This window comes from Talpa occidentalis, unplaced genomic scaffold, assembly GCF_014898055.3.
Source record: "Talpa occidentalis isolate TD23 unplaced genomic scaffold, MPIMG_talOcc4v2.1 talOcc4.11, whole genome shotgun sequence".
Lineage (NCBI taxonomy): Eukaryota > Metazoa > Chordata > Mammalia > Eulipotyphla > Talpidae > Talpa > Talpa occidentalis.
The window spans coordinates 21,644,859-21,661,448 of NW_023601104.1; the positions used below are offsets into that span (position 1 = coordinate 21,644,859).

At 34.0% G+C, this 16,590-nt stretch overlaps 1 protein-coding gene across 1 annotated transcript in view; it reads left to right on the forward strand.

Annotated features, from left to right (window-relative positions):
* UNC13C (unc-13 homolog C) overlaps positions 1–11,774 on the forward strand; it is a 488,975-nt gene extending 477,201 nt beyond the window's left edge. The window contains exons 31-33 of the mRNA XM_054701637.1: positions 4,849–4,941; positions 6,356–6,515; positions 9,981–11,774. Coding sequence (XP_054557612.1) covers positions 4,849–4,941; positions 6,356–6,515; positions 9,981–10,266 — 539 coding nt within the window. The 3' untranslated portion in view covers positions 10,267–11,774. The remainder of the gene's footprint in view (positions 1–4,848; positions 4,942–6,355; positions 6,516–9,980) is intronic.
* The last annotated feature ends 4,816 nt before the right edge of the window (positions 11,775–16,590 follow it).

Consider the following 16,590-nt stretch of genomic DNA (forward strand, 5'->3'; position numbering starts at 1 on the left):
GGGTTTTGGTCGAGCCATTTCCTGGTTTATTTACCACCCCCAAATCTTTGGTGAAATCTTAGGACTTAGGGAACTGATGGAGGTAGGTGACTCCCACCTGGAGACTTACACCTAAAGAGAGGAGAAGCAGTAGGGCAGTGAACTCTGATACTGCATTGTAATGTTTGTCACCTTTCATCAGTTCTCAGCACTTGTTTTTGGGGGTCCCAGTTCCATGGGGACAGATACAAACTCCTCTATGAGGAGCTCAGGAAGTTTGATCAACATTTTGTAGTCATTTGAAAAGCTGTGGTACTTTTTAGTTAATATTTGACAGGAGGCTAATTGAAAACTTGGGGGTAATTATCAATTTCAAAAATTACACTAATAATTACTAAATGTTTATAAGATGATTCATTCCCTCACAGAATGTACCCAAATTACAGTGGGTGAGAGACAAATGCTAGTAGAGTGCTAATTATATAATGCTGTATCATAATCTTTTAGTAATCAGGATCTCTTATTCTCAAACGCTGCTCTTCTGAAAAGTGTTTCAAATAAAGCAATTGGTACTTTCATCCTCCTGCCCTTTGCCAGGGCTTACTCACATGAGCACAATTTATTCCTGAGGTGGAGAGTTTGGTAATCATGATCCACTAATGTTGGTGACAAAGGACACATTCCAGTGGTTCAGATGTTGAATTGAGGGATACATAGCTAATTCCTATGGAATTAGAATAGATAACATTATGTAACGGGCATAGCCTTTCATTAAATTTTCATTACATACTCATAAAAATTGTTAGATAAAGACCATACTCAGTTCTATGGCAAATGGAGGTCTCCTGCATATTGTCTTTTTGCTCTTTTTGGAAAATAACTGCCTGATTAGTATTTCAACTTCAGAATGTTTCTGTTCAGTTCCACTTTTACCTTAGGATAGTTAATTAACAGATTCTACCACTTACAAAGGCAGTACAATCAGATTTGTAGCTGTAGTGAACCAAACCCTCAAGATAGAAGGAAAATGTATTGCTTGGTGTTGCACACGTTACTTCCATCTGACTGACAAGCAGCTTCCACGGTTGTACAGGAGCACCTACAAAGTATTAAATGAATCAACTCAAATATATCTACAGGCAACCCTCATTTTGTACAGAAATGTTGAGCAATAAAAATGTGCAGAAGCAATCTTACTAAGTATTGGGAAATAATGATTCTGCCATGACTTTTAAGAAAGTTTCATCAAAAGAAACCATCTTTTACTATTAGTTATAAATGTGGAGGGAAATTGAAAATACTACATTTACTGAAAACACTCACTTGAAACATTAGAAACACTGAGAATTAAAATGTTTTATTTCCTTTTTAAAATATTTTCAAAAGTAGTTTGCACACTGCTTTCCCTGTTTCTTCTCATAGTATAACTATAACAGATGAGCATCTTTTCCATGGTTTGATGAATTGTCATACTCCTGAGTGTGACAGCCATAAACAAATTGAAGAAAAAAAATTGATCCATATGTTAGTAAAACTAGGATGTTATCCTGGATGTTCCTTGAATGTGAACATTTGCTTTGATATCATTTCCTCTTAGTCATCTTCATTTTGTAAATTTATGCCAATTATTTCACTTTCACCAAGTTCCTTGGCTAGAGTTCCTTTTTTTTTTTTTTTTTTTTTTTTTTGACTCTTTGTCTAAGTTCCTTTCTAGAGTCCTCCAGTGGTGGTAGTGTGTACAGCCACAGGGTTGGTAATTTTTTTTCTAGTAACACATTTACATTCTATGCAAACCAGTCCAGCTTTTTCAGTTTTCATTTCTTTGCTGTCCTGTCGTCATTGCTGGACAATTCCCTCTTATGGTTATCATGTATAAAATCTCACATTATCATGGGGAAACAGGCAGCAGCACACTTTAGTGTGTGTGAATTGAACAGATGCAGAGTCACCAATCACCAACAGGCTTTGAAAGAAGTGATGTTATTGGTTGCTGATGAGACATTTGTTATTTATAAAATAACTCATGGACTAAAAATTTAGCAGCAAAGGTTGTACTTAATTCAATGCTATTCATTTATCATGATAGCTGAAATCTAAACATTTTGTTGAAAAACATTGTTATTTTACTAATTTTGGAGATTGAAATCCAGGCATATTGACACTGTGCTAAGTGAGGACTACTTATGTATTTAATTATTGAATAAATGCATAATTGGAGAATACTATGCTATTATATTAATTAGAGATTAGATGTACAGATTACTACCACCACTAGAGATTTCTTGCCATTATGGAATGTAGCTAAAAAGGAAACAATCTGTGTACTTAACTGCAGAACTAGGCATAACACAGATGCTCAAGAGTGGTAGAAAAGTAGGGCCAATGAAAGCACAAACCTGGAGCTCGCTCTGAATTGACAATTCAGAATAACACAACTATTCAGCAACAACTGCAATAATGATAACTTCTCTTCAACCAGTTGCTTCCAGCCATTATTGTCAGAAAGCAATTACATTCCTAGTTCTTCATTTTTAGGGATGTACTTACATTAAGCAGCCAGTTCTCAAAACTATGTTTGATTTGATTGAGCATTAAATTTCACATTTTGTGTCAGAAAAGGAGAAATATGTACACTTTTGAAAGTCTAGTAAATATTTCCACCAAAGAAATTTCAGTGTTCAGGCACTGCTGAATACATAAGTATGCTACTTAATGTGTTTTTCTCCCCAGTGTAATCTTACATCGCTCCATAGAAAACACATACTCAGTTAGGGTACACAAGGACAGGCTCCAGAAGGCATTTTGGGAAAGGGAAAGCAGACTCTACATTTGAAGAGTATCTTTGATAAGTTTTTAAACACAGTTCTTTAATTATTATTTGCTCTTAAAAAGCATAAAATTTTCCCCCATAACTAAACACACATAACTAAACAGAAATTTACACATTTTCCTAATTAGAATGGTATATTCTTTACCAGAGAAATCTCTCAAATTCTGCAACAACACAGTGAAAGTCTTGAAGTTATCTTAATAAGGAATTCAGATGAAGAAATGGCATGTTCTGATATGTGATCTGATAAAAGTCCTTTCTCTTTTATAAATATGTTAAATCTATAACTTGCCTGACCAATTTTTGATGTCTACTCTGTGGAGAAACCAGTCATTGCTATTAATGCTGAGTAATATATAAGCTCACCAGTAAAAAGAAGTCTTCAGCATAAACTGGGACACTTAACTTCTATAACAACAGAGATAAATTCACTACCTGAATGTATTTTTTGTCTTTCTGAGAGTTTTTTTTCTCCCCCAAGAATTGTGATTTCAACAACAAAAAAGAAAGAAACCTCATTTCACTGAATTCTTTGTTAATCAAAATTTTATATCATAGAAGGGAGAAGTTTCTCTATCAGACATGGGAGGGTCATTAAAATCCTGCCCTCTCTATTGAAATTTAACATGGAAAATCTAGTCAAGGGAAGAATTCCAAAATTATTGGGGAAAGATCCAGTTACCTGGACTTGTCTTCTATAATCTCTCACCTAGCCATAATATCCATGGACTCTTGCATAATTTTCACATTTAGGATTTATGCATTAATCTGCCAGAGACTTAATAACTTTGCAATGTCCTTTTATTAAGAATTGAATTATTGTAACAAACTTGGACCATTAACTAGACAGATGTTAGGTGCACAGCACATAATAGTCTGTATCTTTTTAAAATTACTATTTTTAGCCTCCCACAATGCTACCAGGTAGGTGGTTTTATTCTGACTTTTAAAATAAGGGAATGAAAGTTCATGGGATTTTAACTGTCAATGAGTGGCTGCGATCTGACGGCGCAGTCTGATTCCATTGCCCAGGGGTTTGTGCTGTGTTATTTGAGGGAATCAACAAGAATATAAGTACAAATTATTTATAGGATAGAAATGAAAGTATTTTATAGTAGAGGTATTTCAACAAGGTTTCATAGGATAATAGAGAAAATATATTCCAAATATGTGGTTTGTCTCAATGAAAACATGAAGACATTTTTGAAGTAGGCCAAAGATAATGGCATGGACCAGCAGAACACAAGAAGTAAAATATGATCAGAAGTATTCTAGTGAAGGTCTGGACTTTAGGAATTGACTCATGGTGTAATGAGATGCAAATACGAGATTTTCCAGAGAGAATAGGTTGATGAGAATGATGCATCTTTCACACAGATGAGAATTTTTTTTCTGAAATTAATTTCACTGTACCACTCAGGGTCAAATACTTAACAGTCTTCTCAGCAGTGCAAGGATAATGACTAATGATTTTTACATGGTATTCAAAGTGCCAACATTTTCTCTTATCTTTCTCCTCTCTATTCTTTTATGCTCCATTCATACTGAACTACTTGCCACCTCTAGTATATGCCATTCTGTTTTATGCATCTATATATGTGTACATGCGGTTTCCTCAGCTCCCTTTGTCTAAACAATGAATTACAACTCAAACTTCAAAAGTCGCTTTTGTGTGGCACTGTATGGCACACTAGAAAAGCTAACAGAAGAATGAACGGTGGTGACACATCCTTGTGCATGAGCGATGAACAGAGCTGTACTGAGGGCCTAGTAAGGCAAATGCAACTTTTAAAATAGTAATAATCCACAGAGTGTGGCTTATCATTCCTGAAGACCACATGAAATTTTAGTTCAATGGACTGTACTCAAGCCTCAAATCTGCACAGCAAATTTAGTGAACATTTATCAATATTTATTATGTACAGGTGATGAAAAGTAGAATTCCTTTTTATGAACTTATTTATGAATTTAAGAGAATGTGGATGCCCATTACTAAGAGAGCTAAAAATTCAGACCACTAAACTTGTGCTTATTTTCAGGTCGCTCCTCAAAAGACTCAGTGGGCCAGATATCTGTTCAAGTGGACATCACCACCACCCCGGGAACTGGCGAGCATAAAGTGACTGTAAAAGGTGTATGTCTAGTCCTCATAGATCAAACAGCCTATTAGACTTTAACCTCTGCAGTAATGATACCAAAATGAATTTTTTTTTCTTGGACCATTGTTTTTAAAATGAATAGTAAGTGATTTTAGGGTACACTAAGAATTTCTTTTTTTATGAAACCAGACTTTTGACTGAAAAATTCAAGGGCACAGATAGGTAGCCCAAAATATCTCACAATGGTTCACATTGGTGAGTAGATTTCAAAACTGTGCACATTGAACATTTTCTGGATGGTTGGTGCTATGATAGTCATTAAATGGTAGTGCCACGACTGGCTCCGTAACTGGTCCAATGTTACGTCAATCTATTCTTACTAGTCACATAATATAACTAACTATTCTTTTTCTATGTCATCTCTGGCAACTTGTTTGATTTCTTTTAGTGAGTGGGTAAATCTACTGGTTTTATATCGAAAAAGCAATCTTCAGGTTTCATGTCTAAGGTGAACCTTAGGGTTAATGTTGAAGAAACCATTTTCTATTTTTATATTATTATAGACTTAGTCACTTTAAATAAGTCTGCTTTGATTCAAAGCATGATGTGCTAATATATTTTAAAATTGCATTACCTAATTTTTGGAATATATTTTGTATATATGTACACACTATATATTTTACATATATCAAATGCCCAAACTTCTATGAGCATTCTGCATTAGCCATTAAACAGTTATAGTTATAAGAAACTTTCTTAAAGATATAATCAAGGATAAGCAAAAGTGCCCATATGAGAATGTTCATTTACAAATTGCTTATGATGCCTGAAATTAGGAGTCATAATATTTAATAATTGGTACAATATAGGATGGAATAGTCATACAATGGGATGTTTGCAACTAGAAACTATATAATAAATTAGGAAAATGTCCATTGTTTAAAAAAATAAAGCTACTATGAGATTGCAATAAATTACAATTATATATATGGTAACTAAATATTGAAAGGGAACACACCAAAATACCATGTTATTTCCTCAGAATGATAAAATAAATTTTTTATTTTAATCTATTTGCTGTATAATTTCTACATATTTCATAATGAAAATGTCTTCGTTTTGAACGTGTAAGACATATTTTTACCTAAACAAGAGGACTGATAACTTTCAATAGTAGTAAATGTCATTTCAATTACAAACTACTCAGTATTTCAGTGCCACACTGCTTAGAACTGAGACCTCCATTAAGGATACACTCCAGAAAGGAGGTTGTTTTTCCTTCAAGGACATCATCTTGTTGGTGGGGCTCTAACTAGTACAAGTTATGGCTTCCTGTCTCATTTCTAAAAATAACATTTCACCCTATGGACCAAAAGGAGAAAGTAAGTTTGCACTTATTTGTTTGCTAATGTCTTCTATTCCTCTCCCTTTCCATTTCTGTTTTCAGTGATTGCTATTAATGACCTAAACTGGCAGACCACAGCAATGTTCCGCCCCTTTGTGGAAGTTTGTATACTGGGACCCAACCTTGGAGACAAGAAAAGAAAACAAGGCACAAAGACAAAAAGCAACACGTGGTCACCAAAGTACAATGAAACCTTTCAGTTGTAAGTCAGGAGCCCAGTGCCTTTATTTAATTGTGCAATAGCCATTGTGCAGTTGAACTTACTGAGGGATTTTTGCATGCAGTGACACTAAATTTTGCTAAGGGAAGCAAAACCTGTTCATCACTCATCCTATGCAAATGAAGGAGGCTGTGGTTTTTAGTTCTTTTTCATTTGCTCAGTATTTGGTCAGTGTTTACATTATAATGCCTGGCAATATTTTAGGTGCTGGGTACATAAAATAGGGGGTTCCTGATCTCATTCAGGTCACCTTCTAGAGATGAGGAATATATAAACAAAATCACAAATACATAAACAAAACTTTGTCATATGACAGTACTATGCAGAGAATTAAAATAGGATGATGTGGCAGTATGATTGGCTGACTGCTTACATTGGTGCTTAGGGAGCCTCTCTGAGCAAGTAAATTTTAAATTGAAACCTGAGAAAATAAAGAACTATTCATGCAGGAAAGAGGGTTGAAAGAATTTCAGGCCAAACAAAATTAGTAGTGCAAGTACTCAAGGGCAGTACTATGCCCAGTATTTAAGAAACAGTGTAGAGAGGGCATAGGGAGCAAGATGCAGTGTGTCTGAAAAGGTGGTCAGGGTGCAGGTACCAGATTACCCAGAGATTTTTCAGTTTGGGGAAAGGAGACTGAGCTATGTTCTAAATTCAACAAAAAGTCTTGAAAGATTTTCCAGTAAAATGAACAATCTGATTTCTATCTTTAAGTCATTCTGTTTGCTGTACTGAGAAATAATTACAAGGAAAGCAAGACCAGTCATTTAAGGATGTTAGAAGTCTTGCACTAATCCAAGCAAGAAGTAATAGTGAGTGGCCAAGAGGTAGTAGGGAAAAGGAAGTGGGAGAACGATATAAAGAGGGGGAAAACTACCTCTGAAGTAGATTCTGTACAATTTGCAGTGAACTGGAGGTAGAATATTAAAGAGATGATAAGTTCCATAGAACATTCAATTTAGGATAATTTAAGACAAATTTATTTACAAATTAAATCACAAATAGGAGAGAGCAGAACAGCTACCAGTGGTGCTGCAGCCCGTGGCTAACATAATCAGGTGGCTACCACTCCACACAGAGGAAGAGCTGTTCATAAACTGGGAAAGGGGCAGACACAAAAACACTAACTCAAAGGAAACTTGCACTCCTATGTTTACTGCAGCACTATTCACAATAGCCAAGATATGGAAACAACCTAAATGCCCCAAAACAGACAAAGGGATCAAGAAGATGTGGTATAGATATACAATGGAATGCACTACTCGGTGATCAGAAGAGAGAGACTCACGCCATTTGCAGCAACATGGATCGAGCTGGGAGGGATTCTGTTTAGCAAAATAAGTCAGAAGGAAACAGAAAGTTATCAGATGCTCTTAGTTATAGGTGGAATATAGGGACACACTAGAAAGGGTCAAGAAAAAGACATAATTTGCAAGTAGACCACAGATGTGAGGTGTACAGCAAGGGAGGGGGAGACAGAGGAGTCCAAACAGGGGAGGGAAGAGCACAGGGGACTATGGGGATGGCTCACGGGTGCTATGGTGGTAGGAGAACTATGGTGACTTCACCCGAGGGGAGAAATCAAGTAACATACAAAACTATGTAATAAAATAAATTATTAAAAAAAATGGGACAGGGAAAATGTCACGTGTTGTCAGCCACCTTAGAAGGAGCATGACTTCTATGGAGGGGAACAGCCTATTTGAATCACTTTCATAGGCAAGGAGTCAGGGAATTCAAGATTCTGACTTCTCATTTCCTGAGGGAACTCCTTTTGGCCAAAACCACCTGAAAGTCAGACCATGTAAATGCTATGGATGTTGAACTTATAGGTCAGTGTTTTAATGCAAAATGCAAAATCAAGGACTGCCCCTGTGTTTTGGGCATTAGCGATAGGGAATTAGTAACTTACTGAAATTGGGAATGAAGAGACCAAGGATTTTGTTTTCCATCTGTTAGAGATGCCTTTTAGACATTCAAGAGAAGATATTAAATATATAGGATACAACTTGAGAATTCTGCCTGTAGATGTAATTAATTACATGAATAGGTAAGTTGATGTAGGGCAGGACAGAGAAGTCAAGGGAGCACAGGACGAAGTCCTAGGTGGCTTCCACACATGCACACCCCACAATAGTCCCTTATGATTTTTTTTGCACGTTTGACTTTCCAGAGAATCTTCAGTAGTCTGTGGTCCAAATACATCCCTCTCTTACCACCCATTAAAATGTAACTACCCTACCATACCTATTTAGAAAGATATAATAATCATGTTATAATCCCCATTCACAAGATCCCACTTGTCTACTCCAAATTACAAAAACACTTTAAAATATCTTCTAAAAGATTCTAGGAATTACTTGTATCATGCAAAAACCAGATATAACACTGTGAACTACCAAGACTACTGTTCTGGAGAAGGTAGCATTTTGATACATCTTAATTCTCAAGAAGATCTGACTTCTATCATATTTTCTTCTATTCCTACGGCTTCCATTTTCTTTCACATTATTTAAGTTTGTCTCTAAATTAAGTACACAGTTTAGTTATCACTGTCACCCTGAAATTAAACTTTGACTCTGCAAAATGTTCACAAAGTCACTTGGAAAAGGAAAGAATTTGGATATTTGTGCTGCTGAGTAATAGCTGTGGATTCATTAAGCAGTCAAGAATATCTGAGACTGTATTAAAATAAGGGGCGGTGGAGAATAATTCTCAGCATATCACCACTCAGTCTTCTCCATTATGTTCAGTTCTGCTCTGACAAGTTGTCTTGGGTTGTTATTAGTAGAGGCCATCCTCAGCCCTACATTTGACAGATCTAACTTGCAATAGGGAAGAACCGGCATTGAAAGTGTGGGGCTCTGCTGGAAATTATTTACTCTGGAGATTTGTGTCCAATTTAGCATCTTGCGAATAGTGCTTGATAGTCTGTGCAGTGTATTCCCCAAAGAAAAGGCTCCTAGATATAACACTATATCTAGGAGCTTGGCTATATCTAGGAGCTTGAGGTAAAGAAAAGGAATTGTAATCACTGGTGTTGAAATGACACAGAAATTGTTCCCAGAAGCACCCCTGGCCCTGACCCAGCTCCCATGACTCCTAGCAGCCTTATTCTTTCTACTCCTGCATCAGAGGGGAGACTGCCTCCGATGGTTAAAGCACAACATAATATTTTCATTCTGGCTTCACTAATATATGTAATGTTGAGACAGTAAAGCATATTTAAATTAATTTTCTATTTAGGGAAAGAATGGCTTTTTAAGATTAGTGTGCACGTAATAGCTATGTAAAAACTAAGTAAAATTTAAAGGATTTGTGCATGTGAGTTAAAATACAGTGATAGAATACTATATTGACAAATCGTGTGATACCAGTATTTTAGAACCATATTGATCCCTTAGTGAAGTGAGGTTTTGCTCAAAATTCCTATTTTTATCCTCACAGCATTCTGGGTAATGAAAACCGCCCAGGGGCCTATGAGCTTCATCTCTCAGTCAAGGACTACTGCTTTGCCCGAGAAGATCGAATCATTGGAATGACAGTAATTCAGCTACAGAACATAGCAGAAAAGGGAAGCTATGGGGCATGGTATCCCCTTCTGAAAAATGTCTCTATGGATGAAACTGGTTTGACTATTCTTAGAATACTTTCTCAGAGGACCAGCGATGATGTGGCTAAAGAATTTGTAAGACTTAAATCTGAAACACGATCTGCTGAAGAGAGTGCTTGAAACAAATACTGCAAGCTATCATCTTCAAGAATTCAAAACCTATTTAACTGTTTGATTACTGCATGCATGTGCAAATACATGGGAATGTTTATTTCACTATGTTTCAGTGTTTGCCAGTACTCAACTACAGTGTCTACAAGGTCTGTGAAAAACCTGATGAACTTTTATACCAATTCTGGTCTTTGGGAAATAAATGTTCCATGAAGTGCCAAAATTATGACATAAATTAAAATATTCATACATCTTTTAAGATATTTCATTACATCACCAGTTTTTCATCCATTAGACATACTAAGAAACACAATTGGTATTTTGAGTTTGTCCTTTAGCTGTCTTTGTTAATATTGCCCATAGATCCAAAAGTATTTGTTACTCAAATTCTGTTTTATTTAGACTTACCTCATTGTAGATGTCTTACAAAAACCCTTTTCTATCATAACTAAAGTGCAGTCACTTCTAGAAAGAGTTTGTAATTTTATAGTTGCAGATATATTGTGATGATTTTTGCATACAAACTAAAATAGAAACGGTAGGAAATATTTTATGCCGAGTTTCCAACCTTTCTGAAATATCACTGTGAAGAAATGCTATTAAAGCAAACTTATACAAAGCAATGCTAAATAGTTTGTTAACAATGTTTGATATATTGACAAAATTTTGTTCCCCAAAACTGCCAAGGTCACATCACATTTATTAAAAACAAAAAGTTGATGCATTTGCCATCCAACATTGTCTTGGCTCTACCAAATGTCATTCTTGAGAAAGTCACAGGATTAATGGTTTAGAATGGGATGGAAGGTTTGTGTCTTCATATTATCTCTGATAAGTAGCTATATTGTTAGTGGTTTTCCTTCTGACAGCTATAACTTTCTTCTAATTTACTTAGTGTTATAATTGGTTAAATACTTTTTTCTTTTCAAAAATATTCAACAATTTGTACTGAATGCTGCATTACTATATACTGCCCTAGAGCAAAAAGTCATGTCTTCATCTCTTCAGTGAAAAATGTAAAATAAAGTCTGAAGAAATTGCTAACAATTTTGTAATTTATGTTATTCATATGCCTAAGATGCATCGGATGCAATAGGAAAATAACTTAATATGGCTTGGTACATAAAAATACGACTATGTTGATTCTTGAATATGAATTAGATTATGAATGTACATTTTCTGTATTCTTATGGTTTGATTACTTAGAGTCTGTAGCTAAAATCTTGGCTGTAGAGCAGGACTTCGAAATTGTATCTTATGGTCACAACTGTTAATGGACAATAGGCACATGCAGTAAAGAGCCTGTTTGGTGAATTGGTCTGACATGTTAAGAACAGAAATGAAATCTCGTGATTCACAGAACCATTCTGTCACTGGGTCTGAAAACATAGCACTGTGATATCCACTAATTCATGTTAAAATTGTTAGGATACTGCTTTGTTAATGACTTCTCAAATGCATAATATGATGTGATCCTCTGGCATATGCGTTAATAAATGGATGTATACTGAGCACATAGAATACTTTTGTATCTCCTGCTTGTTCATTTCATTCCTGCAACATCATTTCAGCTAGAATAAAAACTCCAGACTCTTTTTACTGGATACAACACAGTTTACATTGTTTGGCTGTAATATCTGGTTCAACTGAATCTGAAACAAAATTTTCTAATAGTCTTATTCATGGAAACTGCCACATATTATATAATAGTGATGTTGGAAAAAGGAAGAACTTATGGGCTAGAGAACTGTATCTAACTGAATCCTATGGAATGCCATGAAAAAGTCATTATTTAACATATAAGGGCCTCCCTGGTGGTGCGGGGGTTAAAAACAGTGCCACCTATCAAGCTATCCCCACTACAGCACAAGTTTGATCCCTGGGTGCAGCAGTCCTCTCCTGCCTCACCTGCTGCTCCCCTCACCAGTGTATTTCAGTAGCTCTGCCTGTTCTGCTCCCTACTCTCTCTGGTGAATCCTCTGCCCCTCCCACCTCTGGCTTACACCCCACTTCTTGTCTGCATAAATAAATAAATCTTCAACATATAAACAAGTAACCTCATTAACATTTAAATTATAAAAGGTTTCATTAATTTATTAATGATATTATTCTTTCACTTATGGATGATTTTACAGAACATTGACTTGAGTTGATCACTTAAAAATATTATGAATTGGACCTATTCCTTTCATGTTTATCTTTTATAGAATACATATCAAATTCTAATTGTGGCATTGCAAATTGAATGTATTATTGACATCATAAAACACAGGTACTAATTTTGAAATAACTAAGTTCTGCAGTATTTTCTCCCAAAACACAAATATTTTTGTTGTTTACAAAGCAAAGCCTATTGTGTTTATATACCCAAATTAGTAATTCTCGATCAGCTATAGGCTCCATTAAAGTATCTGGCAATGTATTTTCCTTTTTCTAGATAAAAACGCATAAATGATAAAAAGATAAAACTGTGATTAATCTATACATAAATCTAACCATAGAAGATCTTAAAGATATTCAAGCATATCAAATTTTACCAAAATGAAGCATTTAAAACCATAATGGACTATTTACTATTTAAAGAAACTCTGATGAATGATTATTAAAGATACATAATCAGATGTCCCTATCACAACCTGTTCTAATTCATCTATTTCAAGGATAATTTATATATTGAATTCTCCTTAAATGAGGCCCATTTGTAAATGACAATTCTAGCTTAATGTCTTTTATTTGGTTTTTAAAAAATCTTTGAAACAAGATTTTCTTTTAATTTCTCTGCATTATATAAAGATATATATGAGTAAACCTATGGACTGATGTAGTAGCTTTAATCTTTATATTCAAAGAAGAATCATACAGGACTCAGGAAATATCCCTGATAAACGTCTTATTCCCTGTTACCACTCAGCAGGATTCTTGGACACACAGGGAAGAAACCCTTTTACCCTGACACTATTTATTTTCACTTCACTTCTTTGAAAGAGCTGATCCCCAATTACCTGATGCCAGGCCCTGTACAGATAGATTGTCTCTTTGTTTCTAGTTTCTGATGTTTATTTTCTAGAATCCAAGGTAGGACATGTGATTTGATGGGAAGGTAAATTCCAATTTGTAAGTATCACATTATATATGTACTAAAGAACATTTTTTTCACATTATAACAACTTTGAAATTAGGATACATTTTAAAGTTATTGTGATGTAGGTTGATGTTCTCCTAATAGTATATAAAATGGTTCATTTTACAAGGAATGACTTTAGAAGCAGTAACTTCATTTACAAAGATTTATAAATGTAGGGAAAGAAAGTAATGATTAGTTACTGTTAGCAAATCATATATATTTCAATTTACATATACTAAAATTAACTGTTAGCACACATTTCCATATTTTGACAAGTTCATAGTCACTCATCAAAAAGCACAGAAGGTGTTAGACCATTCCATCATCCCCAAAATTCTACCTTGCTATCACTTTGTAATAATAGAAACCTGGATTGTTTTCAGTTTTGATTTTCTCTTCTTTTTCTTATTGAAGAGAAAACAGATTATTGGATTTGGTACCTTTCTCCTTTTAAACATAAGCACTAATTTTCCACTAATCATTACTGTAGCTTCATTCCACAATTTTTGATATGTTTTATTTTGTTTTTAGTCTGTTAAATATTCTAATTTCCCTTTGATTTCTTCTTTCACCCATGGGGTACAGTAAAACATCTTGTTGAATTTCCAAATATTTGGGGAACATTTTGGAAATTTTTATAATTTCTACTTTGATTCTATTCTAGTCAAAAAGCATGCCTTGTATAATACATTTTTATTCTTTTAATTTATCTTAGTTTTGCAACCCAAGATATGCATGATGAATGTTCAGTAAGCACTAGAAAAGCATGTATTTTGCTTTTGTTGGATGGCATATTATATAATCGTGCCAAGTTGGTCAAGTCAAGAGTTCTTCAGTTCATTGATAACTTGATTCATTTTCTGCCTTTAGCATTACCAATTCCTTTGCGAAGAATGATGGCCTATGAATCCATTTTTCTTTTCATTTCTGTTTTTATCCTCTGTTGCTAGATAAATGCTTATTTACAGTTGTGATGTTTTCTTGTGGAATTAGCCCTGTTAGTATCATGTTCTTTACTCCTATTTATTTTCCTAGGATTAGCACAGTTTTTATTTAACTAGCACTGAGTGGTATACCTTTTCTGTTCTTTTTCTTTAAAATATATATCTACAAATATAGTTTTTTTTGTATTTAAAGAGCAGGTTTATTGGGGAAAGGTACAGAAAAGTAAAGTGCACTTGCATAAATACAAGCAGTCAGGAAGAGCTGCCAATATAGTTAATTTTTGATGCTTGGGTTTTGTTTTGTGAAATCTAATTTGACAATTTCTACTTAGACCACTGTATAAAGTTATGTAATAGAATGAATTAATCCTAAGTTGAGCATATTTAAATGGAAAAACTTACGATGCTTTGGTCTTTTGTCTTCTTTATAGAAGGGATTCAGGCTAAAAGTTTGAAAGGTTAATATAGATTCAAATTGTAAGCATCTACATTATCATTTGAAAATTCTGTGCTAAAATTATAATTTTTAAGAGTTGACAGGAATCATACAGATTGTTTAATTAAAATCCTCCACTTAAGATTAAGAAACTGCAATCCATAGGGATGAAATGACCAACATATGATCAGTAAGAGCATAACCAGAAACTGGAACACAGATGCATTAGTATTCTTAAAGCTATCTTCTCTACCCTCCCCCATTACATTGCCCGGGACATTTCTGATTACACCAAGGTCAGTTCATAGGAGGTAATTCAAAAAGCAATGGGATCAATTTGGACCAAACTATAATATTATTATAATTCAGAAACAGATTCTAAATTAATTCTTATATTTTTGTATATATGATTAAATATTCTATAAGTATTCTGTCTTTGAAATGTACCATTATAGAAGAAAGATATAAACACACATGCTAATCATCTTTCATGTTCATATATCTATATGAATTAATATAATTATGATTCATATTTTATAAAATGTTTTTAATCTCAATTTTATATAGGAGGAAACTGAGTGTTGGAAAGTTTAAATGATTTGGCCAGATTCATACACATTATTTGTTTATGCTTATATAAAGATGTATGGACAGTAACTAATGAGAAATAACCAGTAAGAAAATATAGTAAAGAAGATACAAAGTATAAATACAGAAAATAAAATATACATGAATTAAGAAAAAGAAGAAAATATATTCCAATCTCAATGTCAACCAAAAATTTAAGGCACCTAGGAAGAAGCCCAACAAAGAATGCATTGAAACTTCATGAGGAAATTATAAAACTCCAGTGAAGGACACAGAAGATACAAGCAAAAGAAAAAGTTTGTCCACTTTATGGATAGCAAGGCACAATATATAAAGATGGGAATTTCCTTGAAATTAATGTGTAAGCTTCATTAATTCCAATGAAAACTCAACAGATTTTTGGTGATATGTTACAAACTCACTTAAAATTTCATACTGGGCAAAAGAACAGAAAAAGCTATTTTAAGAACAATAAAGCATTAAGCCTTCATGCTAGTTACACACCTCTGCCAGATTTGTTCTGAAGCTGTAGAAAATTCAATAGTGTGGGTTTTGCACAAAGGTAGATTTAAAAAAGACAACTACTGATATATTAAATATATAGAATATACTCCCTAGAAACAGATCTATGGATATGAGAATTCAGTATCACATGGGGTAGGGGAGACTTAAGAAATGTAAATATTATTTATCCGTGTAGAAATGTTGATAGATAAAACAAAATATAAATGCACAGCACAATAGAAATAAAATGAAATCCAGATTTCATAAAGAATAATTAAAAATTAAAATATAATATTTTTAAAAGCATAAAGTGTTTCACAATATGATAATTAGGAATAATATCTTAAACAGGGATTAAAAGCATAAAAGTGAAGGAAGAAGAAATGGTTAGTAAATTTGACTGATAGAAAACCCTAAAGATGCCACCAAAAATTTATCAGAATAAACAAACACAGGAAAGTGCAGGTAACAAAATAAAAAACATTTTTCTGTCTCTATTTGCAATCAATTTACTATCAGAAAGAGAAATTAAGAAAACAATACAATAAATAACCACATCAAAAAGAATTAAAAATCTAGAACTAAATGAAACCAGCAAGAAGGCAAAAGACTTGTACAATGAAAACCAGAAGACATTGTAGAAATAAGGTAAAGGTACAAAGAAATGGGAAGACATTACATGTTCATGGATCAGAAGAATTAACATTGTTAAAAAGACCATCTTACCTGGAGAAATA